The sequence below is a fragment of the Urocitellus parryii genome, chromosome 1 (assembly GCF_045843805.1).
Source record: "Urocitellus parryii isolate mUroPar1 chromosome 1, mUroPar1.hap1, whole genome shotgun sequence".
Taxonomy (NCBI): domain Eukaryota; kingdom Metazoa; phylum Chordata; class Mammalia; order Rodentia; family Sciuridae; genus Urocitellus; species Urocitellus parryii.
Window position 1 is genome coordinate 239,609,933 of NC_135531.1, and position 25,325 is coordinate 239,635,257.

A 25,325-nucleotide genomic window follows, 5' to 3' on the forward strand; every position below is an offset into this window, starting at 1 on the left:
TGACTTTTTTTGTATTTTTCAAAGCCACAAGGAGAATTTATGTGACATTGCATCTTAGCTAAATTTGCATTATGAATCCTATTATTTTAATTGGGCCTATAAAGTTAAATAAAACTACCACTTATGGACACTCCAGAAAAATGATTACAAGAAAAATCTTAATTGAAAACTGTTGTTTTATAAATTTATTATCATTATTTAGAAACAGCATACTACAGAACTGTTTTTTTAGTTTAGCTTTTATTTCTGAATGATGATAATCCATTTGTTGTAATTTTACAAATTATTGTTTTACCATGTGTGATGATTATCATATGCACATCCAAATCTCCATATCAATGCAACTCTGTAATATCTATACCAATAGATACTTATGAGGTTTGAGGTTGATTTAGATTATTATTTTAGAAACTCAGATCATAGAACTTATGATATGCAGATAAATATTTTCCCACACTGAGTTTAGCTACTAGATAAGAAATTGCATCCTCACTGATGCAGTATCAATCAAACACTGCAGGGATTCTCATAGCATTTTGTACTCATTTTTCTAGCTTTTGAATTCCCTTCTTTAAAGATAAAATTTAACATTTTATAAGATTTATTAATAATTTTATGGGTTCTGGGATAATTTCATCTGCAGTAATGTTTTCTTTTTAAGATCTTCTTTGAATATCTCATAAATGTATCTATATTAGTGAAGAGTTAACATATAATGAGATACAGTTGTTTGCATTTGAAAAAAATACCAGCATTCTATCTAAATTGTCATGTCTCTGAAGAACATGTACAGTGTACTTCATACTAATTTACTTTATATTTACATTCTAATTTATATTCCAGGGTCCTCCAGGTCCCCCTGGCCCCCCTGGTGCATCTGGTCATCCTGGTTCCCCTGTAAGTATGGCACTGGGGCTTTCTGCTTCATGGATGTACAAATTAATGTAGAACCTGCTATCATTTAGTTATTTTAGCATGCACAATCCTAATTAAAGGAAGTTTCAACCAATAAACTGACTATTTTTTTAAGTGATAGAATTCCAGATTTGATTCCTTTACACAAATAGTTACTAGCTATTAAAAACTTGGTAAAATTAAATCACATGTTTTATTGTCTATAATATGACTTTGAGTTTAAAACAATTCAGTTTCAATGGAATGATATGAATGGAATGGAATATATTAACTTCATATTCTAGTCTGAAAATAAAAGTTTGGTTTCAGTACTTATAAACTGGAATAAACTTGTTGACTGCATTCACAAATCCATATTTCCTACTATCTTCAAAATGCAAATGGCTAATATGAAGATTTTGTTACTTTAAAAATATTTACTTATTAATTATTCACCAGGGTTCGCCAGGATACCAAGGCCCCCCCGGTGAACCAGGGCAAGCTGGTCCTGCAGTAAGTAACAACTAAAGCTATATTTAATAAATTGACAACACAAGGTAGACAACCAATTTCTATAGGGAAAGTCTCTTCATTTTCTAAAATAGCCATAGATCTCTATAGAGTGAAGATTACATTTATGTTTAAGTTTTACACAATAAATAACATTTTTATGGTATTTGAATTGGTTTCAAAATTTTTAGGGATTCTTTGGTTAATTATCAAAATTGTCCACTTCATAGAGTAAATCTCTTAAATACAGATTTTATTTCTTGTAACGACTCAGTTCACCTATATATCTACTCTATTGGTATGCATGTACATATACATATTTATATAATAGGAATTAGCATAAAGAGTCTTCCAGACGATATAGTATGTAAATAAACAAGAAGTGGAGCTATCTTAATATTTCAAAATATTAACAAATATCTGCATATTTAGATATATTCATTATCTCAACAAATGTAAAAGAACATTTGAATATACAAATACATGCACATAGCATAAAATATAGATACAGGGGACTTAATTTTCATTAAAATAAATTTAATTAAAAGTAAAAACTTGTATAGAATAGATGTATAATACTAGCTCAGTAAGTATAAGTTTCATGATGAGAATCATTGAAAGGATTTTCAAAATGGTAGTCCCTTCTAGGAGGCACATAACGGGTTATAATAAACTGTAACAGAAAAGTTTATAAATATGTTTTTTATTTTCTTATTTTAGGGCCCTCCAGGACCTCCTGGTGCTATAGGTCCATCTGGTCCTGCTGGAAAAGATGTAAGTTTTTAAGGACTGGATGAGGATACAGCAAAATTCTATTTGGAGTGTTCTAAACAGCATATGCCACATAGCAGAATCTCAGAGGGAATAACATTTAAAATTTTACGTCTTAACAACATTTTAGCTCATAAGGGGTTGAGAATTTATACTATATTTACATAGTTATACATACCATTTGTTGAGTTCTAAACTAATAGAACTCCAAATGTACTTCCTAACTATAAAGAAGACTTATCCAGTGAATATATCATTTAAATGAAGGAGGTGTGATTTTCTTATGTGTGCCTCTTGTCATGAAAAAAATTGATAACAGTATTTTATTAGCTGTAAGATTCATCGATACCTTAATACTATGCCATTCTTTCTTCTAATTTCCAATGATAAATTCTTCTCACTAGGTTGAGGCAGGGGCATATCTCAGTGATGAGAGGCACCTGCATCATCTCTTTATAAGTTTATATCAGGGTAGGAGAAGTCCTCCTCAATCCTTCTACTAATAAACAACTCTGTGAGTTTTAGTGAGTTCTTCATGCAAATTAATCAGACCACTTGTTGTTTACAGTGTATTTTCTCATACAGGACTCTCATGTACTCTATTTCTCCATCTAGGGAGAGTCAGGAAGACCCGGACGACCTGGAGAGCGAGGATTGCCTGGACCTCCCGTAAGTCTGATAAATTAATCGTAATTAGCTTAGCTTGAAAATTATTACATGGCTAAATTGAATTAATAAAAAATAGAAAACATTTTGCAACTTAGCTGATTCTATTTGAAGGTTTGTTGATATTTTTTCTCATGTGCTACTTCTAGGGTATTAAAGGCCCGGCTGGCATGCCTGGATTCCCTGGTATGAAAGGACACAGAGTAAGTAGAATTTCTATATTACCTATGGGGTGCTCCATTTGGTTGTGTTTACTTACTTGTCTAACCAATTTTAGTGGACAATTCATTATTTACCAAAAATAGTTGATTCTGACAATTAGGTGATTTGATGTTTGTAAAATACTAACAAACTTATTTGTTAATCAAACTAAGAATTTTATGCAAATGATTGAGTTGATTGGAAGTGTATGGAAAGGCTTGGTTAAGAATAATTTACTTTTCTTACTATAACTGTCATAAAAAATTGAAGATATATTATTATTTAGTCAATATAAATTGAATTGGGCCTTTATCCTATGAATGCATTAGATAGATTCAACCAAGTCTAAAATTCTATGAACTAATGGGAATAAAATCAACACTAGTGTTTCAGTCTATAGTAAAGTCAACATTCTAAAATCAGATGAAATGGTTCTTTCTAGTTTCATTTTTTTTTTTGCTGTAAAATCAAATATCTTCAACCCATTTAAATTTTTATATTATTTAAATTAATGTTGTAAAGAGTGCTATGTAGTAAAAGCTAATAATACAAATTTAATGTAAAGTTTACCAATCATTCTGGATTGCAAATAAGTTTAATATGTTTATTTTTATATATTTCATAGGGCTTTGATGGACGAAATGGAGAAAAGGGTGAAACAGGTGCTCCTGGATTAAAGGTAAACTGTATTTCCATATGATCATTTTCATCTGATCAAATCCTATTTTTATAAGTAAATCAATTTAAATTTTAAAGCAATTATATTGTGGAGCTTAATTTTTTCTGAAATTTATCAGAATTTTACATGTTAGGAGCTGAATAATAGTGACTATTTGAGATACTCTATTAAAGTTTCCATGAAACAGAGCTTGAAAAGTCTAGATTAAAATGGTTGAACATTGCAGTGTAACTCATTAATTACTTATGTTTAGTCATTGTTCTTTTAAAATGCAGAAACTGAGATTACTGATAAAATAAAATGCTAACGAACATTTGATATCATTAAGATACTTCTTTTTCTTAGGTTCATTATATTTTCCATACCATATTTTTTTAAATAAAAGATCCTCTTTCTGTTGTATACAATGTTGACATATTTTATGTGCCTCTAGGGTGAAAACGGTCTTCCAGGTGAAAATGGAGCTCCTGGACCCATGGTAATTATGTTTCATGATAAAATTCTCATGATTACTATCAACTTCCACCTAACCCTAAACTTGCTTTTCTCCCTCCCAACTGTTGTTATGCATGTCAACTTTAAAGTAAGATCGTATTTTCAATTTCACTCTGCAGGGTCCAAGAGGGGCTCCTGGTGAGAGAGGACGGCCAGGACTTCCTGGAGCTGCAGTGAGTATCCCTAAAAGCACAACCCAATTATATGCCAGAATGACAAATAAGAGTCTCAGGTAGTCACACTGTGAAAATCTTCAGAAAAATATCTTTTCTGCAAGACTATATCAAAGTCAAACCAAGTAAATTTCTGGCTATAATTACATGAAAGTGAGTAAGATTTTGACAGCTATTATATCTGTTGATAGTATTTCTTTTCAAGATGACTTCGCATATGTCATGAGACCATTATATACGAATTCAGTTCTGAAAACACAGAATCTAATCCTTCTACATTTGATCAATGCTATACATATCAGAATTGTAGCAACTTGACCATAAAAATATATAATTAGTAAGTAGATTTTAATATACTTGAGGAAATCTCAACTCTCTTGAACTTGAACTTAAATCAAATGTTATTTGTCATCAGTTTTTCATAATTAAGAATATATTTGACTTGAACTTTTCTTTTTAGGGGGCTCGAGGTAATGATGGTGCTCGAGGTAGCGACGGTCAACCAGTAAGTAACTGTGCATAAGCCTGCTTTGCTCGAGGGTAACCATATATTCTGAACTGTAGAATATTTCACAATTAATATATATAAAATAATTCATATATTCAATTCTAATTGCCTATTTTTATAATGTAGCTTATCAATTTTTTGGTAGACCCTATACTCAACATTAGATATGTAATCATCTGCTTCAAACTGACACTGAGCTCATAAACAAAATCTAGGTTCTGATACATCTGTTATACTTACTGAATTGCTAACTTCTATATGGTCCTTACAATGTTGGCTAATATTCAATATGGGAGATGACATTTGAAAGAGCCCTACAAAAATGCATAACAATATTACCTTCATTTTGTAAATGAGAGCGCCAAAGCTCAAGCCTAATTAACCTACAGAAAGTCAGAGAACTTATGGCAAAAGTGGGGAGAAATCCAGATTTCCTAACTCTTCAGATTTCCACTCTTCTTATTGTGCCATGTTTCTCTACATAACATTCCTCCATCAATAATGAATACTGCTTTTATTTACATAAGTGTGTTCTGTATTTTATATGTGCTCACTTATTACTTACTTGGAGTATTAGGTTTCATTTGTTTGATTAAGAGCTCTTGAAATTTTATTTACTTTTTTTCAGGGCCCTCCTGGTCCCCCAGGAACTGCAGGATTCCCTGGATCCCCTGGTGCTAAGGTAAGCATGTATTTCTATAGAAGAACATGAAAGTATCTTGGAGACAACAAAAAACATTAAATTGCTTCTTGCAAATGATTTAATTAGTCAAATGGATCGCTTTTGTCTATGTAGAATTTTAAAGCTCTATTCACGACTATAAGAAAAGTGTTACCCATAGCATTCAGCTATCCTGATACCTCTTCCAGTTCCTTTTGCCTTGTCCCATCATCTTTCAGGGAAACAAAACACAGTCACATATTTACCCTTTTTCTCTGCCTTTGTGGTTAATGAATTTTTTCTTTAACTACAGTATGTAGTCATAGTACTACAGCTTTGGGATGATGGTTTTAAACAGGGTCAAAGTGTGAACTAAGCAATTAGGAGTGGCAAACACAATTGACTGCTTAGGGTTTTATCTCTTAGGGTGAAGTTGGACCTGCAGGATCCCCTGGTTCAAATGGCTCCCCTGGACAAAGAGGAGAACCTGGACCTCAGGGACATGCTGGTGCTCAAGGTCCTCCTGTAAGTAGTGAATATGGCCACTGCGAGGAAGAATGCTGCTACACTACTTGCAGAGGCATATCTTTCAATGTTGCCAGCAATTAGAAAAAAGTTGCTGAATGCTCTGCAGTGATTCTTCTGTGATAAATACTGATCGGATTAGTAGATAAAATGGTAGCTTTGAGGTTTGAACTACTCTAGAATGCATAAATTTCAAGTTTATATAACCCAGAATAGGTTGGAATGGGTAGGATAATCATCTGGCGTTTTGAAGAATGTGCCCTAAACTAATAATCAATCAAAAAATTTAAAAAATAACAAAACCAAACACTTCTCCTACTTATGTATTTTTTTCAATCATTTAGAAAAAGTATATATCATCTCTGATTTATTTAAATATTTTGGGGAACCACCTAATCTCTACAAAGTGTAATGACTGGTGATAAGTATATTTTAAAAACAAATGAACAATTCTAACTGTATATGAACTATTTTCATTATTATTAATTTGCTTCATTTGTGTGTCCTCTAGGGCCCTCCTGGGAATGCTGGGAGTCCTGGTGGTAAAGGTGAAATGGTAAGTTTCCTCACCCCAACATACACATAATTCACTAGCAACTCATACACATACAGATTACATTTGTGATATTTAAGTGAGATATTCAGAAGGGAAACTTCATGTTTGGCTAATATTTATGTTCTTGGGTTGTTCTTAGGGTCCTGCTGGCATTCCTGGAGCTCCTGGGTTAATGGGAGCCCGGGGTCCTCCAGGACCACCTGGTGCTAATGGTGCTCCTGGACAGCGAGGTGGTGCAGTAAGTGGCCTTTTTTTCTCCCTCTGTTGCCTAAAAGGTGTGGCTTAATTCTCACAATAAAAATATTAATCATGATTTTTTTGCCCCTATTCAGTTGAATAGATTTCACTCTGATGAAACACTGAATCATTTGTTACTGATGATGATTTTGTTATGACTCCTTCCTGTATCTTAATCTAGATTTTGTTTCACTTTAGGGTGAACCTGGTAAGAATGGTGCCAAAGGAGAGCCAGGACCACGTGGTGAACGTGTAAGTACTACCACAACAGATTTGGTTATTTCTTGGAGAACTAGCACATAATTAGCAAGTAAATAGGTAAAAATTTTGCAACTAAATTTAGTCATCAATCTTTTACTTTGGCATCATTTTTTAGGGAGAAGCTGGTTCCCCAGGCATTCCAGGACAAAAGGGTGAAGATGGCAAAGATGGATCACCTGGCGAACCTGGTGCAAATGGAATACCAGGAGCTGCAGGAGAAAGGGTGGGTTTTCCACTGGTCATCTGTAAGAGGCAGCCACTGTTTTTCTGATGTTGAATATTCAATCCTAAATATTGTTTAAAGCCTTCTATAGCATGACACTATCTATATTGCCACTCAGGAATTATGAAAAAGTTTTAATCCCTATGACAAAAATATTTGACTTTCATTATTTCCAGGGTGCCCCTGGATTCCGAGGACCTGCTGGACCAAATGGCATTCCAGGAGAAAAGGTAGATAACTTTGGTATTTATTTTCCTAAAGTCTAGTACTAGTACTATAAAATAAGTAATTCTTCAATATATAGCTTCCCACCAGTGAAAACCTAAATCTCTGAAAGGCAATGAATTTTAAAAATTCCAATGTAAAACTTGGAATGCAAAAGCCACTTTCCTGGCTTTGTAATTAAAGAATGTCACTTAATCTTAATCCGAATATTTTAACTTAACTGTGAGTTGGAACTCACTTAACACCATTGCAAAAATGAGATAAAATAAAATACCTGAAAATCCTTTGAAAGCTCTAAAGTAATATAAAAAATGATTTCATATCTTTAGAGATACTTGACTTTAAGTGTATGGAACTATATCGTTAAGCCAAATAAATATTGTTTGTTTTAAGGACGTTATGTTCATCATAGTTTAAAAAAAAATTTTCAAAATGGTAATTCATGCTAAAATAACTGCTTTTCTGAAGAAGATGTCAGCAACATATTAGCCAAATAAGTTCTATACTTACAATTTAAATATTGTTCATGTCTAGGCTAATGAAGGCTCTTCTAAAAGTTTGTTAATTTATTTCACTATTTAGGGTCCTGCTGGGGAACGTGGTGGTCCAGGCCCTGCAGGTCCCAGAGGAGCAGCTGGAGAACCTGGCCGAGATGGTGCCCCTGGAAGTCCAGGAATGAGGGTAGGGTTTTTGTTGGAGTGACATTTTAACTTGGTCAAAAGAAAGGCAAGATGAATGAATTTTTGTAAAGCTCATGTCAAAACAAAATAAAATTCTTTTAAGGAAATTAAGGCCAGGGCAGATTAAGAAAGAATAGAAAATAAAACACTTAGATGCTTTATAGAAAGAAAAAAGACAAAGTGTCAAATATGAGGCCATGTATGTAAGTTGAAATATCTGAATTGTATAAACAGGTTGTGTTGTATTTTTTAAAAAGTTTATTTTAAATCACTTGACAACTGATTTCTTTCATTTAGGGTATGCCTGGAAGCCCAGGAGGACCAGGCAATGATGGAAAACCAGGACCTCCCGTATGTACAATTTAAAAATATCTCATTTTATAAGCCCCCCAAAAAACAATGTAGACTTTAAACTGTCCTTGAGTAGATACCTCTCTATATTGTATATTTTGATCAGGTATTTATTAAACTTTGATTAATATAATTGTTTATTTCATCAGGGAACACAAGGAGAAAGTGGTCGCCCCGGTCCTCCTGGGCCATCTGGTCCCCGAGGTCAGCCTGGTGTCATGGGTTTCCCTGGTCCTAAAGGAAACGATGTGAGTTCCTTTATTAATTTATTCAAAAATTATATTACAGGAAGCCTTTGTTCTTATTTGAGTCCTTTCCTTAAAACATGGAAAAGTATAATTGCAGCATATAGGAAGGGAGCTAAATATATAATTGGTTGTGTGTGTATGTGTAATAAATGACTTAAAGTATGACTTAAAGTATTATTTCTATTAATGGATAATTTAAATGCTAAATGTATGTGTTTTATGGTTAAATAAGACCCAAGTTCAAGGTAAAAAAAAATATAGGAGGTAAAAATATATATATATATACCTTGAACTTGGGTTTTATTTGACCATAAAACAAATAATATTTGTTTATGGTCATCTGTAAGAGGCCATATGATATTTGTGATCTTTCTTTAAATTGGTAAATATTGGTCACTTTTTTCTTTAGGGTGCTCCTGGCAAGAATGGAGAACGAGGTGGCCCTGGAGGGCCTGGCCTTCCGGTAGGTACCTTTCATCTACTTATTTCTAGCCTTCTCCTAGATGCATTCATGTCCACCCTTAGGACTTCTCTTTGTTATCTAATTAACTGTGCTCCTCTAATTTGTTGTCTTTAGGGTCCCCCTGGAAAGAATGGTGAAACTGGTCCTCAGGGTCCCCCAGGACCTACTGTAAGTTGACTCACATAAATTAGAGATGGAAGTGGGGTGGAGTTTGGGTAGGGGGAAGACTTTGGACTCTCTCTGACACTGTGTCATTGTAATTTACCAAAGAAATTGTGAATTTGTTTAGTTATCTAGTTAAAAGCTTGCAATAGTATGTATGGTAATAGTCTTCCTTGGATTGCTTTCACAGCCCAGACTTCCCCTCTTCACACCCTTTTATTTTAAATTAAATTATAAGCCTGCCAAAATGTCAAGCTTAGACTAAGATGAAATGGCCTTTTGTAATGGAGTGTATCATTATATTTTTCTACATAGGGGCCATCTGGTGACAAGGGAGACTCAGGACCTCCTGGTCCCCAAGGATTACAAGTAAGATCTTCTTCTTTAGACATCACTGGTACTTGCTTTTACCAGACAATCATATAATTTGCTTTTATAATTATTTTGTTGAGTGAATTGGCTGTTCGAATTTTTTTGTGAACCTAATAGATTAGAATTTATCCAAAGTTTAGTTGATAAGTTTGTCTTCAGTCCTAAAATGCCGGTCAATGTTAAGAGGTTGACATGTCTTCAATACCTATTTCAGAATGTACACATTAAGTTACTAAGAAAGAATTAAACTCATAGCTCTGTGTGTTCACATTTATTTTTCATTATAATATAAATCCATGTAACTAAATTTGTCTTGCCATTTTTATCAACTCATTTTTATATATAGCAATAGGAAAGAGATTAGCACAGGCGTGGAAGATATTATTATCTCATCTTTGTCATTGGATTTTGAGTAGCACAAACTGTATATCTCTAGAAATACTATGAAAACTTCTTTGAATACCTTGAAGAAATATGCTTATATGGAAAGCACTGTTTGAAGTGATCACATAATACAAATATGTCTCTCTGTAGGGCTTACCTGGAACTGGTGGTCCTCCAGGAGAAAATGGAAAACCTGGTGAACCAGTAAGTGCCATTTTATGTTTAGAAACTTATAATAAATAGTAATCATGCATCAATTATTAACTTTTTCACTTTTTCATGCTATGGCATATAAGTTGTGATATTTAGTTTTGAAATATTCATTATCAAAACAAAAATGATAATTTAAAAATCACCTGGAATGTTTGAATTTTACTATAAAATAAAGGAACTAAATAAAGAGTACAAAACTTCAAGATTTAAACAATTTTACAAGATGAACAAACAAGGTGTATATATTTACTGCTTATATTTACATAATGCATTTTGATATGGACTTAATCATGTAATACCCACTTCCTAGGGCCCAAAGGGAGAAGCTGGTTCTCCTGGAGCTCCCGGAGGAAAGGTAATTTATCGGTTTCTCTCTTTTTCCTCATTATACAGTAATTCATTTGTAATGCATTTTAAGAATGTTAAGCCAGGGCTGGGGATATGGCTCAAGTGGTAGCACGCTCTCCTGGCATGCGTTCGGCCCGGGTTCGATCCTCAACACCACATACAAACAAAGATGTGTGTCCGCTGAAAACTAAAAAAATAAATAAATATTAAAAAATTTCTCTCTCTCTCTAAAAAAAAAAAAATGTTAAGCCAAACTAGCACTTCTTTAGAAAATCAACATTTTAAATGTTTGGTAAGTCCATTTAGGGAAGCTCAAGACATTTCCAATACATTAAATTTGCTTCATCTAGAAAATCCAATTCTCTGACAGTAATAATAAACAGTATAGAATCAGCCATGGGCTTGAAATCTCAAAAGGCAAATACTGCATTAATTCTCTATAGGAAAATTGTATTTGTAGAACGACTTCAAAATTTACCAAGCGAATAAAATAATAAATTTTTCAAAGAAAACTAATACTTAGGCAGAACAAGAATCTGACTTTCCTTGTTTAGTCTGTTTAAGTTTTCAGTTTCTATACAACTGATAAATATTTTTTACAAATATAAAAATTTCCAAACTGCTCAAAAATATCTGAAGAACCTAGTAGCCTGTATCAAAATTATATAATCTAAGTTGCCTTTGTTTTGTTTTTAGCACTGGATTTTCTAACTTGAATATTTGCATTTTCCTATGACAGGGTGATGCTGGTGCTCCTGGGGAACGTGGGCCTCCTGGGTTGGCAGGGACCCCAGGTCTGAGAGGTGGAGCTGGTCCCCCTGGCCCCGAAGGAGGAAAGGTAATGCCACAGAATTCAATTCCCCTATATTTTAGAAAACACATTTCATTTCTTTCTTTCCATTTACTATTCTCCCATAATTTCAGGGTCCTGCTGGTCCCCCTGGGCCACCTGGTGCTGCTGGTTCTCCTGGTCTGCAAGGGATGCCTGGAGAAAGAGGAGGTCCTGGAGGTCCTGGCCCAAAAGGTGATAAGGTACTGACACGTTTTTCTCTTAATTATGTAATGAAATAGATATTGTAGGTTAAAGGAAAGCCATATAGCAGAAATAATCTGCTTTCAAAATTAATGTTATCATTCTATACTAAGTAAAATTTGAGATGGATCAGAATGCCTAATCACAGCAAATCCTGAGGGTTGCTCCTCTTACTAGATTCTCACTGAGAATACTTACAATCTATCTGATGACAATTGGTTTTATTTGACAGGGTGAACCAGGTGGTGCTGGTGCTGATGGTGCGCCAGGAAAAGATGGTCCAAGGGTGAGCATTCACATTTGGGATTAACAGGCCTTATTCATGTGTGGTATGGGACAGTCCCTTAGTTCAGTTCCTCATAATAAATTTAGAACTATACTTTGTCCTTTTTCTCGGCATTAAAAGAACCCAAATGACTTGATTATGTAAGTTACTAGTTTACATCTATCACTACCTGATCATTCTTTGATGACCTAAAAATGAAAACCCTCGAAACTATGATAAAGGTCTAAAATTAATGTCATCATGAGACCTAAAATCCAAAATAATCAATATTGCTATTAAAAAACGTTTTTATTTTAAATAACATTATAATTCCATGGTACATTCATATCATGGAATACTATTGGCAATAAGTGGAACGAAATATTGATATGCACAACTTATACAAACCTCAAGGACATCACTGACTGAAGAAAAGTCAACTTCAAAGGGATACAAAGTGCATGTTCTCATTCTTGCTTAATAGTCACAGAATTGCATAATTAAGGAGTTGTGGATCATGTTAGTTGTTGTAAGGATTTAGGAACGAGAGGAGGTGGATATGGTCTAAAGAGGTGGCATAAGAAGGTGGTACACTGATGACATAGTGTCTTGGGGTAGTCATGGCAGGCAGCACATGATACAATTGTACAGAGCCATACACACATGACACACACAGGACTGCATAAGTAACTGCTGAAATCTAGATGGATTGCACCAATGTCAGTTTCTTGGTTTAATATCTTACTATAGTTCTGTAAGATATGAATATTGGTGGACAGAACTTCTTATCCATGTCTTTGTATCCTTCTGCAAATCTGTGGCCACTTCAAAATAAAAGTTAAAAACATACAAGAAATTATAAAAATCCTATTCACATTAACAAACATCTAGATTAGACTGGCTCAAATAAACCTAAGTTATTTCATAGACATATTTACTGAAATCCTCTTAAAGAAATTCATGTATACTTCACTTTTGACAGACTAGACAGATAAGCCATCATTCAATTATTTTTAAATGCCTAATCATTTATGTATAAATGGATATAGATATATGGATAAAACTAATATTTGTAAGTTTCAAAATGTAATGTGAGTGATGGTACTTTGAGTAAACATTTTAAATGACCTAGCAGTTGAATTAAAGGAATGTAATTTTAAAAAGACATTATGCCAAGATCTCTCATCACATCCTATTTATCTTCTACAATAGAGATAAAAATGATGAATGAATCAATAAACTGCTGCTGAGTCCTATTGTTTTCTAGGATCATCCTCAGAGAATCTGCTATTTACTAAACTTTTTAATCACTACACACAGTGATTAGCATAACATTCAAGCCATAAACGAAATCATATTATCTAGTTTATTTGATGAAAAGTTGTAAACATTCTCTTTGAATAATATGGAGAAAATGAAGTGTTTTATCTTCAAAATTTAAAAGTACATTTTTATTTTCCTCAGGGTCCTACTGGTCCTATTGGTCCCCCTGGCCCCGCTGGTCAGCCTGGAGATAAGGTAGCACATAAAACTGTTTGTTAACAAGAATAAAATGACTTAGACTTTTGGATGCATGATGGAGACAATATTTGTTTATTCTCTTCTTAGGGTGAAGGTGGTGCCCCTGGACTTCCAGGTATCGCTGGACCTCGAGGTGGCCCTGTAAGTGTTAAAGACATTTCAACCTATTTTCATACCTCACACAGGACATAGCTACTTGTTCTGCCTCCCCACTGCCCCGCCCCACTTTTTTTTTTTTTTAATAATTCTGCCCCAGATACCCTGAGCCTCAATTTGGAGTTCTATATTTAGGAACACATGACAAAATCCACAAGAGACATTTGTAAGCCATGCTTTCTTGCCTGAATAACTCTGGAAGAATTAAAATTGCCCAAGTAATATACACTTATAAATGAGTTTCTTAAACCTACAGAACCTTTACCTGACAGTCTTTCTAGGTTAAAAATTCTCTACCTCCAGGGTTAAGACTCAAGATAGATATCTAATAGACTTTTTTAATTAACTGATTTTTCAATAAACCGTTTTACCCTATTTTTAAATGCTTAGATTTCTGAAAGTTAGATAATTAAATGTGCTAAATATTTCAACATTTTAAAAGTTTGTGTTTTCTTGCAAATAATAACCATGGTCAGAGGCAGACAGAATCAATAGCTGTGGTGTTGTCTGCTCTGAATTTTGCTGAGACGTGGTAAAGACATCAGAAGTTAAACTCTGTGTGTTATCTTTGCACATTTCCTGTTTAAAAGAAAAATAAGATGACACAGGGGACAATAAGCACTGCCTGGGGGGAAAGGTCGTCGCTGTGACTAATGAGGATATTTTCCTCTGCAGGGTGAGAGAGGTGAGCATGGACCTCCTGGCCCTGCTGGCTTCCCTGGTGCTCCCGTAAGTATGCATGTTTAAACAAGTATATCACACAGCTGCAAAACAGAAATATAATTCAACTTTGGGGTTCTAGTCTTTCTTATAAGGCCACTTATTCCCTGAGAAGTTATTTTACCTCTATGTTTCTTTAATTCACATATATTCTCACTCTTTTTTTTAAAAAAAATATTTATTCTTAAGCTTTAAGTGGATACAATATCTTTATTTTTACATTTATGTGGTGCTGAGGATCAAACCCGGTGCCTTGTGCATGCTAGGCGAGCACTCTACCACTGAGCCACAACCCCAGCCCGTATATTCTCATTCTATTAAAAATGGAAATAAAATCACCTGTCCTGCATTTATGTCTGGGTAATGAGGCTAGAGCAACATCATGGATTTAAAAGTGTCTAAGGTCTTTAAAGTTCTTCCATTATCAGATGATGTTAATTAAAATTTTCTCTAAATTTAGTTTTTATCAAAGGAATTATTTCCAAATGCATAAATCCTTGGAAAGGCTTTCTTTCTAATGGCAAATTATGTACACCTCAGGCTTTCTTAATAAATTTTTTCTATCATGAGGATATTTTGATTGCCTTTACTTTGGCATGGATTCCGAGAGCTCGATGTTCTTATTTTATTTCAACTTCTTTCATCTGAAGAATGCTATATTCTGAAAAGAAATAAGGATTTGCCAAGTGTGTTGTTAAGGATGTCAGCCAACAGGCCTTTGTTTCTGCTTTCAGGGTCAGAATGGTGAGCCTGGTGCTAAAGGAGAAAGAGGCGCCCCTGGTGAGAAAGGTGAAGGAGGCCCTCCTGGAGTTGCAGGGCCCCCTGGAGGTGCAGGGCCTGCAGTAAGTACTCTCTAAGCCTTCAAAGGAAAACACAGGTTTATCAGGAATTTGGTACTTCATGTTGACACAGCATGCCATAATTTTCATAGTATAATTTTCATAGGCATATAATTCTAAATTTGAATCTTGGCTGCAGCAGTCTAGATAGGACCACATTTAATTATTATTAATTAATTATTTTAATCTTCATAAGTTTATTGGTTATTGAAGGTTAAATGCTTCTGTCAATTTTCTTTTTTTTTTTTTTTGGTGCTATACTCAATAACCCTTTTCTCCCTCCATTCATACAGGGTCCTCCTGGTCCCCAAGGTGTAAAGGGTGAGCGTGGCAGTCCTGGTGGTCCTGTAAGTATTGATCCTCTTAACTATTATTGAAAAGCATTGACTGATATAAAGAACTGTTTGAAAGACATTAGCGCCATAAAGTGAACATAGAAATTATTATCACTTATTGATGAGTAATAAGTAAATTTCAAGGAGATAAAGCTAACCATATGTGACTTCAAGGTAGAATGTTGATATCATCACATTTCTTATACTTTATATTTGTTTCCGGTGAATCATTACTTGTTCTACTTTTGAAATTAAAAAAAAATACATATATACTATTATTTCACAGGGTGCTGCTGGCTTTCCTGGTGCACGTGGTCTTCCTGGTCCTCCTGGCAATAATGTAAGTTTTTAATAACTCTTTTTTTCATTATGTACTTCCGAAAGAGCATTCATATAGCTATAGGACAAGAAACACATATTGCTACTTTCAATTGAGTCCCATACAAAATTACCTGAAAAAAGGTTTTAAAAAAAAAGGAAAGAAAAATTCACTTTTTCATTAATACTTAAATTTTCACATTTAAATTTCCAACAATTTTGTGTAGGGTAACCCAGGGCCACCAGGCGCCAGTGGTGCTCCAGGCAAAGATGGCCCCCCAGGTCCTGCAGGTAACAGTGGTTCTCCTGGCAACCCTGGAGTAGCTGGACCGAAAGGTGATGCTGGCCAACCAGGAGAGAAGGGACCACCTGGCGCCCAGGGACCTCCGGTGAGTGGCTTCATTGCTCTATTAATTGACAGTACTATTTTGCTCTCCATCATAAATTCAATAGAAGAAAGCATAGTCACATAAAGATGAACTGAGTCTTCATTGTCTGTCACAACAGGGAGCTCCAGGCCCACTTGGAATTGCAGGGATTACAGGAGCACGGGGTCTTGCAGGACCACCAGGCATGCCAGGTCCTAGAGGAAGTCCTGGTCCTCAGGGTATCAAGGTGAGTGCAGTCATCTTTCATTGGACTCTTGGTTTCTTTGATAGTATTCAGAGATCACCTCATCCTATCAAGTGTGAGAAGTCTTCATTTCATAGGTTCAAACTCTCTAAAGGATTCCCTTTTTGTATACTTTTAGATTTGCAGAAACACAAATTTTATTAAATGGTCCCAGGACACAAAAACAGGCAAATCATTATCAAGTTTTAAATATAAACACAAGCAAATTAATATCAAAGAAAAATAATCTTACCATCTCAAATACTGCTGTTAAGAAAGTTGTGAATATTCTTCAGCTTGTTGTCTGTCAATCTTGAAGGAAGTAACACTCTTTGCTTACAAATCTATGAAAGTCTTTAACTGATACCTATTATCCATCTACTCTAGTCATTTTGCAGTCTTCATTTACTTTTACTAGTATTACCATAATATTTTAGTACATAGCATTTAAAATGTTCCATTTGGTAAGTAGGGTAATCAAATTTCATTTTTATTTGTGCTCACATTATCACTGTAAGCATTTCTTTTGAAAATGTCAAGTAATATTGTCAGGAGATTAAAATTTAATATTAAGTGTACTCAATCTGTATGGTATAACCAGTAGATGTATAGTTTTCATATAGCAAAAGTATTCAATAAAAGCTAGTCTAATAGTCACCATAAAACTATAGTTCTTCGATGGTAAACCATTACATTTTGTTGCATTACTCCTGTCTATTTATACAACTCACTTTAGAATGTACTCTAAGTAAGATAATCTGTGTAATTATGCATTCCCTTAATATCCCAAGTCACTGGACAAATGAGAAAATGCAAGAAGCTTGCTCCCCCTCTAATTTTGCCCCATGGTGGGCATAGTGTAGGGAAAAGAACTTCAGTAGAAATTGAGTAAAACAAGATATTTCTATGAAAAATAAAGAGATGTTATAACACCATATTAATTGATTTCTTGAGTTAAGGTAATATCTTTTACTCCTCTGTACACAGGGTGAAAGTGGGAAACCAGGTGCTAGTGGCCACAATGGAGAACGTGGTCCTCCTGGACCCCAAGGTCTCCCTGGTCTGGCTGGTGCAGCTGGTGAACCTGGAAGAGATGTAAGTAGCAATTCTTAGGAGATGTTCAACAAGTCAGAATTTAGTCACTTACTTAAAGAGAAAAACAATTGAGCCTTAATATCTGAGAGTATAAATATGGCCAAGTAGCCAAGTTCTCTTTGCTTCTCTAATAATATATTCTTCCTATTGCAACTTAGAATAGCCTTTAAGGGCTCTGATCTTTAATATTGACCCAATAAATAATCATGAGAAAATATGAATTGTAGCTAAATTAAGAAACAAGTTAGTAGAGAGAGCCTCAATTTATGACATTTTTTTTGTATGAAATGTTCCTCAGTTATCTGCAATTAGTCATTTCTTAGTATTTTAGATTTTTAAATTAATGTTTTAAATTGACAAATCTTAATTGTATATGTGAATAGATTCCATGTGATATTTTGATATATGTATAAAATGTGGAATTATCAAGTAGACTTCCATTATCAGATCACTTTTTCTCAAACTTTTTTTTCCTAATTATATCACCTTATTCCACCTTATAAAATTTAGTATCCTATAAATACTCCATACCTGTTCAGGTGTTATGATGCTTTGAAGGGCCAAACCGCCTTGTAATACCTACAATTTATTGCCCAAGAACTGATTTCCACACCTTGAGAACTATATTGCCCCATTAAGAATGAGTGGTTTATATTGTATTTGGATGGTTTGAAGGAAGTTTATTTCCTTTCCCTCTCTCTCTCTCTTTTAATCAGGGAAACCCTGGATCAGACGGTCTGCCAGGCCGAGATGGTGCTCCTGGTGGCAAGGTATAACAAACACATGAATCATAAGTATGTGTACTATAAGCACGTGATCATCTCAGTTATTTTGGATCTGTGAATTTGTCCCCAGGGTGATCGTGGTGAAAATGGCTCTCCTGGTGCCCCTGGTGCTCCTGGTCATCCAGGCCCACCTGGTCCTGTTGGTCCAGCTGGAAAGAGTGGTGACAGAGGAGAAACTGTGAGTCCTGATCAGCACCGCCTCTCTTTACTTGTCTGTTTTCCTCAATGAAAAAGATTTGCAATGAGAAGATAGAAGGTCAAATCTTCTGACCAAAATATCTGTTCTGATTTGTGTTACAGTTCTTATACTAGTGGTTCTTAGGCAAATACAATAATCAAGAGGTAATAGGAGTTTCTAGCATTTAGTCAATGAAAAAATCCCTATCTAAAATCTGAAACAGTGTTAATCAGAACAACAATCTGTATGCTGAGTAAATACAAAACTAAATTTAATAGAACTGTTGTCTAGTTTTCCAGTTTAGACCCTCCCCCCCCCCCCGTGTATAGATACAAATAGGAAAAGGACTTTGAAGGACAAATCAAATTAAATTCTAATAATGAATGCTATTGTTCCTTCACAATGAAATTGTTAACTTTTCAAAACAAATTTGTACTAATGAATATAAACAATTCTATGTTTATTTGTTCATTTGTTTGTTTTTGTCCCAGGGCCCTGCTGGTCCTGCTGGTGCTCCTGGTCCTGCTGGTTCCCGAGGTGCTCCTGTAAGTTTCATTCTGTGTTTTAACTCATCATATAGTGCAGGAAATATTCTATTTTCTGGCATGGTCAGGAAGAGAGAATAACACAATATAGAACTTTGGAACAAATATAAACTCCCCTTTGGCGATACAGAATACAATTCAGGTTCTAAAAATTCCTTGAGGTCAAGGATATAAACGTCAGTTATTGGGATTCCATGCATTTAGTAGCACAAAGTTAAAGCAACCACAAAAAGCAGTCTTTATTGTTTCATGAATGTGTGAAGTGTCTGTTCATGGGGATTTCTAACTAGAATGCCATACAAGAGATTTAATTTCTATAAATTCTATTTTATTTTTTCAAAGTGTATGCATGTATATGGCCTTAATTTTAAACATATTTCTAAAGGGTCCTCAAGGCCCACGTGGTGACAAAGGTGAAACTGGTGAACGTGGCTCTAATGGTATCAAAGGACATCGAGGATTCCCAGGCAATCCAGGCCCCCCAGGTTCTCCTGTAAGTACATCCATTGTTAGAAAATCTCCTTGAATGCACTTAACTGATGAGTGGAGAAAAATTTAAAGACTGAGAAAACTTTCCATCTCTGAAAGTATATTGCCAGAAGGGATTAAAAATAGTTCAAGAATTTATTTGAAATAACACTAGGCATGGGTTCGATCCTCAGCACCACATGCAAACAAAGATGTTGTGTCCGCCAAAAACTAAAAAATAAATATTAAAAATTCTCTCTCTCTCTCTCTCTCTCTCTCTCTCTCTCTCTCTGTGTGTGTGTGTGTGTGTGTGTGTCTTTAAAAAAAAAGAAAAGCACATTTCATTAGGATCACCATGGTTTTTTGATCTGATAATAAATGTAGAGTTTCCTAAAAATTTTTAAGGTTGTCACTTATATTTATCCTTCTTTTCTTTCTAGGGTCCTTCTGGTCACCAGGGTGCTGTTGGTAGTCCAGGACCTGCAGGCCCCAGAGTAAGTACTACAGATATACATTGGAAGGTCCACATTTTAAAATGTTTTCACTATAGGAAGTTATTCTAACTTTATAATATTGTGATAATTTCTTAGGGACCTGTTGGACCTCATGGACCTCCTGGAAAAGATGGAACCTCTGGACATCCAGGTCCCATTGGACCACCAGGGCCTCGAGGTAACAGAGGTGAAAGAGGATCTGAGGTAAGACATCACTTGAACATGTGTATATTTAATTTTCTGCAATCTTCACATTTTCAGAAATTCTGTACAATATTATCAAACTGATGTATTGAGTTAAATACAAAGTAATAATTTGATTTAGAAAACGAGCAATAACTCGAAAACATTCTTGACTGCATTAAGACTTTTTCCTCCAAACTATAAGAACAAGGGGAAAAAAAGGTTTTATAGTTTGATAACTGGTAACTGAAAATAATGTTATCTGCTCAGTTAACCAAGTGAACCAGGCAAGTTTCGATCTCATTCTCTAGAACTCACAACTGGGATAATCATGGCAATTTGCATGTATGTAGTGAATTTACTTCTAAACTTTCACTGTTGTGATTCTTATATTGCTACTGATACCATCATTTCTAATACATTCCTGTTTCACACCTTTAAGGTAAACGAAATATAAACCATTATATCTACAAACTATGCATGGAGCAATGAAAACACAAATAAGTGATCAACCCAATGACTCTAGGCTAATGGAAAATTTGGGATCAGAACCTAGGTTTCCTTATTTTGTTCCCTCTATGATGACAGTGTTAGAGTTGTGTTTTCTGGGCTGTTTGCCTACATTCTTTATACAGACAAATGATAGAGTAAAATATATTCTTAAACACTACTTACATTTACATAGTGGAACAATACGTTTCTTGGTTGTGAATTATAGTTATTTAAGTTTATAATAATGTGACTATAAAAGTACCCAAGTGAACATTTGTTAAAGTAACTATGACACAACATATGAGTTGTTTTCAATGCATTTTCTTGGATGAGTGGCATAATCTTTCAGCGGCAACCAAGCAATAACACTTCAGTGATCCATGTTTTTACCTATTCTAGGGCTCTCCAGGACACCCAGGACAACCAGGCCCTCCTGGACCCCCTGGTGCCCCTGGTCCTTGCTGTGGTGGTGGGGCTGCCGCCCTAGGTGGGGTTGGAGGTGAAAAATCTGGTGGTTTTGCACCATATTATGGAGATGAACCAATGGATTTCAAAATCAACACTGAAGAAATTATGTCTTCACTGAAATCTGTTAACGGACAAATAGAAAGCCTCATTAGTCCTGATGGTTCTCGTAAAAACCCTGCTAGGAACTGCAGAGACCTGAAATTCTGCCATCCTGAACTCAAGAGTGGTATGTTTGAGAGTCTTAAATACTCATGGCCACAGGACTAAAGACAAAGCTGCTTATTTTAGAATTTGACAGAGAAAACTTTCACTATGAATGGAAAATATTTTTAAGCCAAATTAGTAAATACTGTTAACTGAATTGAAAATGCTGTGACAAAATATTTAAAGTGTAACATAAATAACTTCAAAATATTTCAAATATAGAAAAACTTAAGAACAATTTTGTAGAAATTGTAATGCAAATCATAGCTTAGTATATTTCTGAATATTATCAGAGTGATGTGAGTGATAAAGTGACATAATGTCATTGCATTCTCAGGATTAAATATGCATCATTTTAGTGTAATTTGGCTATTGCTATGTGTATGTATTATAATTTAACTAGTTGTAAAGTCTCCTTACTAAAAATTTCAAATTTAGAAACAAATGAAAAAATGTTAAAGAATTATACAGAATATTGTTATAGTGGAAGGTTTTTCACACATTAAGTTAACTATTTCTTAAAAACAAAATTATTTCAAGCTTGTAAGTATCTAGATATGGAGTATTGCCTTGGTCTGAGTCACTTGTATAAATTAATTAAAATAGCTTTAGATAGGTTGACATAATTCTGGATTAGACAACCAGCTTATTTTGTTAAACAAATTCACATTATATATTCACTCATTTTTTTAAAAAGAAAAGAAGTGAATTTACAACATCATATACACCAATCAAAAGTTCTTGGCTTAGTATATCTCCATTATTCAAAACCAAGACATTATATTTATTTTGCCATTTTCTACAGTTAAAGCTAACTTTTTACCTTGGTAATTTCATTTTAAATATTCTCTATATACCATACATAAAATATAAAACCATTAGCAGTTGACATTATTATGTCTTATCAGTAAACAAAGACATTCTGGTTCAAGTCTCATTACTGGATTTTATTAACAATACCTATTGTACTTTTTTTTCTTTTTTGACTATTCAGGAGAATATTGGGTTGATCCTAACCAAGGTTGCAAGATGGATGCTATCAAAGTATTCTGTAACATGGAAACTGGGGAAACATGCATACAGGCTAGTCCTTTGACTGTTCCACGTAAGAACTGGTGGACAGATACTGGGGCTGAGAAGAAACATGTCTGGTTTGGAGAGTCCATGGATGGTGGTTTTCAGGTAAGAAAGGACATACCTTTTGAAGTAAGTCATCCCTACTTACCCAAGATATTCTGTTCCTCCTAACTGTGCATCACAAAGCTATGTTAATTAATACATAGAAGAGTCCAAAGGATTTTGTATATTGAGGTGACTATGCTTTTATAACTTTCCTCTCAATAAGAGCTAAACTAGATTGAATTACTTTGCAGGCAAACATCTTTTTTTCACTTCTTAAGAATATTTTACTCTGGCACACCATAAAAAGATATTTATATTTATATATTAATAGCTTATATTGCAGCATTCATACTATTACTACATGAAGCTCTTACATGAAGGTAAAATTATAATGTTTGATCATTTTTATTTATTCCTTATTACAGTTTAGCTATGGCAATCCTGAACTTCCTGAAGATGTGCTTGATGTCCAATTGGCATATCTCCGACTTCTCTCAAGCCGGGCCTCCCAGAACATCACATATCACTGCAAGAATAGCATTGCATACATGGATCAGGCCAGTGGAAATGTAAAGAAAGCCCTGAAGTTGATGGGGTCAAATGAAGGTGAATTCAAGGCTGAAGGAAATAGCAAATTCACATACACAGTTCTGGAGGATGGTTGCACTGTAAGTAATGAGTTTTATCTACATAGTTCATATTGCAGTTAGCATTTCTTGATTAATCATTTTTTGAAATGAAAAAAAATAAAAACAACAGGGCAAACAAAAGATGACATTTGTTGTGAATTTGGCATAGCTTCTACCAATGCACTGCAGAGAACGTTACATACCACAAAAATAGATCTTAACTTCCAGGTGGAAAGCAGTAATATAAATTTTACTAGATAATTGGGTTGTGATAATTTTTATGGTTCTATATGTTCTGCATAATAGTTATTATATGAATTCAATGCACAATCTCTTCTAAAACTTCAGGTTAACTTCAAATGTATCTTGTGTTATTTGCATTTATGAACAAAGGAAGATCTTGCTGATAATGTTAGCAAGTTCCACTGGGGATGATCAGTCCACGTTTTAGTAAGCAAATATATGCCTGGTAACAATAACCAGAACCAGGCCTCTGGAGAACTGGGAGGACGGTGGCAATCTTTCTACTGGGTCTACCCTCCAGTCCCATGAGACTTTTGACTAAGAGTATTGTTTAGCAACTAAAGGATTAAAATTTTAAATAAAGCAGGTCTCATATATATAAAAGATAACATGGCACACTAAAACTTCCTGAGTAAAGAAAAATATTTTTCAATTTAGTCATAAGGAAATTTCTAAGTAATTGTAAAGTCATGATCACTTATACTTTTTTGATCTTTTTTACAGAAACACACTGGGGAATGGAGCAAAACAGTCTTTGAATATAGAACACGCAAGGCCGTGAGACTACCTATTATAGATATTGCACCCTATGATGTTGGTGGTCCTGATCAAGAATTTGGTGTGGACATTGGCCCTGTTTGCTTTCTATAAGCCAAACTCTATCTGAAACTCCAGCAAAAAAATTCCACATTCCATATGTGTTCCTCTTGTTCTAACCTTGTCAACCAGTACAAGTGACCAACTAAATTCCAGTTATTTATTTCCAAAATTTTTGGAAAAAGTGTAATTTGACAAAAAAGGATACTTTTTTTTTGCTGTTCTACAAATACAATTCAAATGCTTTTTGTTTTATTTTTTTACCAATTCCAATTTCAAAATGTCTCAATGGTGCTATAATAAATAAACTTCAACACTCTTACAATAACACTGTGTTACATTCTTGAATCCTAGCCCATCTGTACAGAAATAATTGTACTCACCAGTAAAAGATAATCTTTCTTTCTGAAATAGTCAGACATGAAATTAGAAATGACCTCCCTCTTTAACTACCTCAACTGGTCAGAAACAAATAAATTCTTTGAGTCCCAGAAGACTGAGCAATTTGTATAAGATGACCAAATGTATGAATCTCATTGATTAATTTCCTAGAATATTGGTAAAAAAAAAAAGGTAGTCCAAAAACTTAAGCAAACATTTTCTAAGCCACAGTTATCTTCATTTTGGCTATCAAATGCTCTTCAAGGTGCTTCTCTCTTTACTTGTCATTGTTGGTGAAAATGAAAAACATTTGGGAGGCTTTAAAGACACATGTTATGGTGCTAATGAACTTTCACTTTCAGAACTCTGCTTTAAAACCATGAATGCACAATGTCTGTACCTGTCTCCCATCAGAAAGATTAATTGGCATGCCACAGGGAATTTGTCCCTTCATCCTGTAAAAATCAACAAGGAAAAACAAATTACGGGGCTGCTTTTGTCACAATAACACGGAGAATGTTTTGAAATTTTCCTTTGTAAGCTTGTATGTGGTTGTTGATCTTTTTTTCTTACAGACACCCATAATAAAATATCATAATGAAACACTCCTGGTTTTTGTCACTGTTCACAGGTCTAACGAATACATGTCTACACCCAAGAACTCTAATGATTTTCTTGAAAAATAGATTCAATTCTAACTTTCAAGTTTAATAATACAACTTTTTGAGAATATGAAAGTATATAACATGTTCAGAATAGAGAGAATGCTCAAGAGGGAATCATGCAGATTTTTAGATCATATTTAGTGGAGTTCTTGGAGCATATTGAAAACTGAG

General features: G+C 34.4%; 1 protein-coding gene across 1 annotated transcript in view; it reads left to right on the forward strand.

The window, feature by feature from the left end:
• Positions 1-25,094, forward strand: part of Col3a1 (collagen type III alpha 1 chain) — a 37,496-nt gene extending 12,402 nt beyond the window's left edge. Inside the window, exons 6-51 of the mRNA XM_026389035.2 lie at positions 844-897; positions 1,354-1,407; positions 2,125-2,178; positions 2,791-2,844; positions 2,991-3,044; positions 3,668-3,721; positions 4,155-4,199; positions 4,336-4,389; positions 4,850-4,894; positions 5,526-5,579; positions 5,985-6,083; positions 6,595-6,639; positions 6,779-6,877; positions 7,075-7,128; positions 7,253-7,360; positions 7,537-7,590; positions 8,168-8,266; positions 8,563-8,616; positions 8,766-8,864; positions 9,274-9,327; positions 9,442-9,495; positions 9,805-9,858; positions 10,396-10,449; positions 10,769-10,813; positions 11,546-11,644; positions 11,731-11,838; positions 12,072-12,125; positions 13,569-13,622; positions 13,713-13,766; positions 14,457-14,510; positions 15,236-15,343; positions 15,634-15,687; positions 15,962-16,015; positions 16,221-16,382; positions 16,501-16,608; positions 17,593-17,700; positions 18,417-18,470; positions 18,556-18,663; positions 19,155-19,208; positions 19,594-19,701; positions 20,117-20,170; positions 20,267-20,374; positions 21,245-21,539; positions 22,512-22,699; positions 23,065-23,307; positions 24,016-25,094. Coding sequence (XP_026244820.1) covers positions 844-897; positions 1,354-1,407; positions 2,125-2,178; positions 2,791-2,844; positions 2,991-3,044; positions 3,668-3,721; positions 4,155-4,199; positions 4,336-4,389; positions 4,850-4,894; positions 5,526-5,579; positions 5,985-6,083; positions 6,595-6,639; positions 6,779-6,877; positions 7,075-7,128; positions 7,253-7,360; positions 7,537-7,590; positions 8,168-8,266; positions 8,563-8,616; positions 8,766-8,864; positions 9,274-9,327; positions 9,442-9,495; positions 9,805-9,858; positions 10,396-10,449; positions 10,769-10,813; positions 11,546-11,644; positions 11,731-11,838; positions 12,072-12,125; positions 13,569-13,622; positions 13,713-13,766; positions 14,457-14,510; positions 15,236-15,343; positions 15,634-15,687; positions 15,962-16,015; positions 16,221-16,382; positions 16,501-16,608; positions 17,593-17,700; positions 18,417-18,470; positions 18,556-18,663; positions 19,155-19,208; positions 19,594-19,701; positions 20,117-20,170; positions 20,267-20,374; positions 21,245-21,539; positions 22,512-22,699; positions 23,065-23,307; positions 24,016-24,162 — 3,870 coding nt within the window. The 3' untranslated portion in view covers positions 24,163-25,094. The remainder of the gene's footprint in view (positions 1-843; positions 898-1,353; positions 1,408-2,124; positions 2,179-2,790; positions 2,845-2,990; positions 3,045-3,667; positions 3,722-4,154; positions 4,200-4,335; positions 4,390-4,849; positions 4,895-5,525; positions 5,580-5,984; positions 6,084-6,594; positions 6,640-6,778; positions 6,878-7,074; positions 7,129-7,252; positions 7,361-7,536; positions 7,591-8,167; positions 8,267-8,562; positions 8,617-8,765; positions 8,865-9,273; positions 9,328-9,441; positions 9,496-9,804; positions 9,859-10,395; positions 10,450-10,768; positions 10,814-11,545; positions 11,645-11,730; positions 11,839-12,071; positions 12,126-13,568; positions 13,623-13,712; positions 13,767-14,456; positions 14,511-15,235; positions 15,344-15,633; positions 15,688-15,961; positions 16,016-16,220; positions 16,383-16,500; positions 16,609-17,592; positions 17,701-18,416; positions 18,471-18,555; positions 18,664-19,154; positions 19,209-19,593; positions 19,702-20,116; positions 20,171-20,266; positions 20,375-21,244; positions 21,540-22,511; positions 22,700-23,064; positions 23,308-24,015) is intronic.
• Positions 25,095-25,325: the final 231 nt, after the last annotated feature.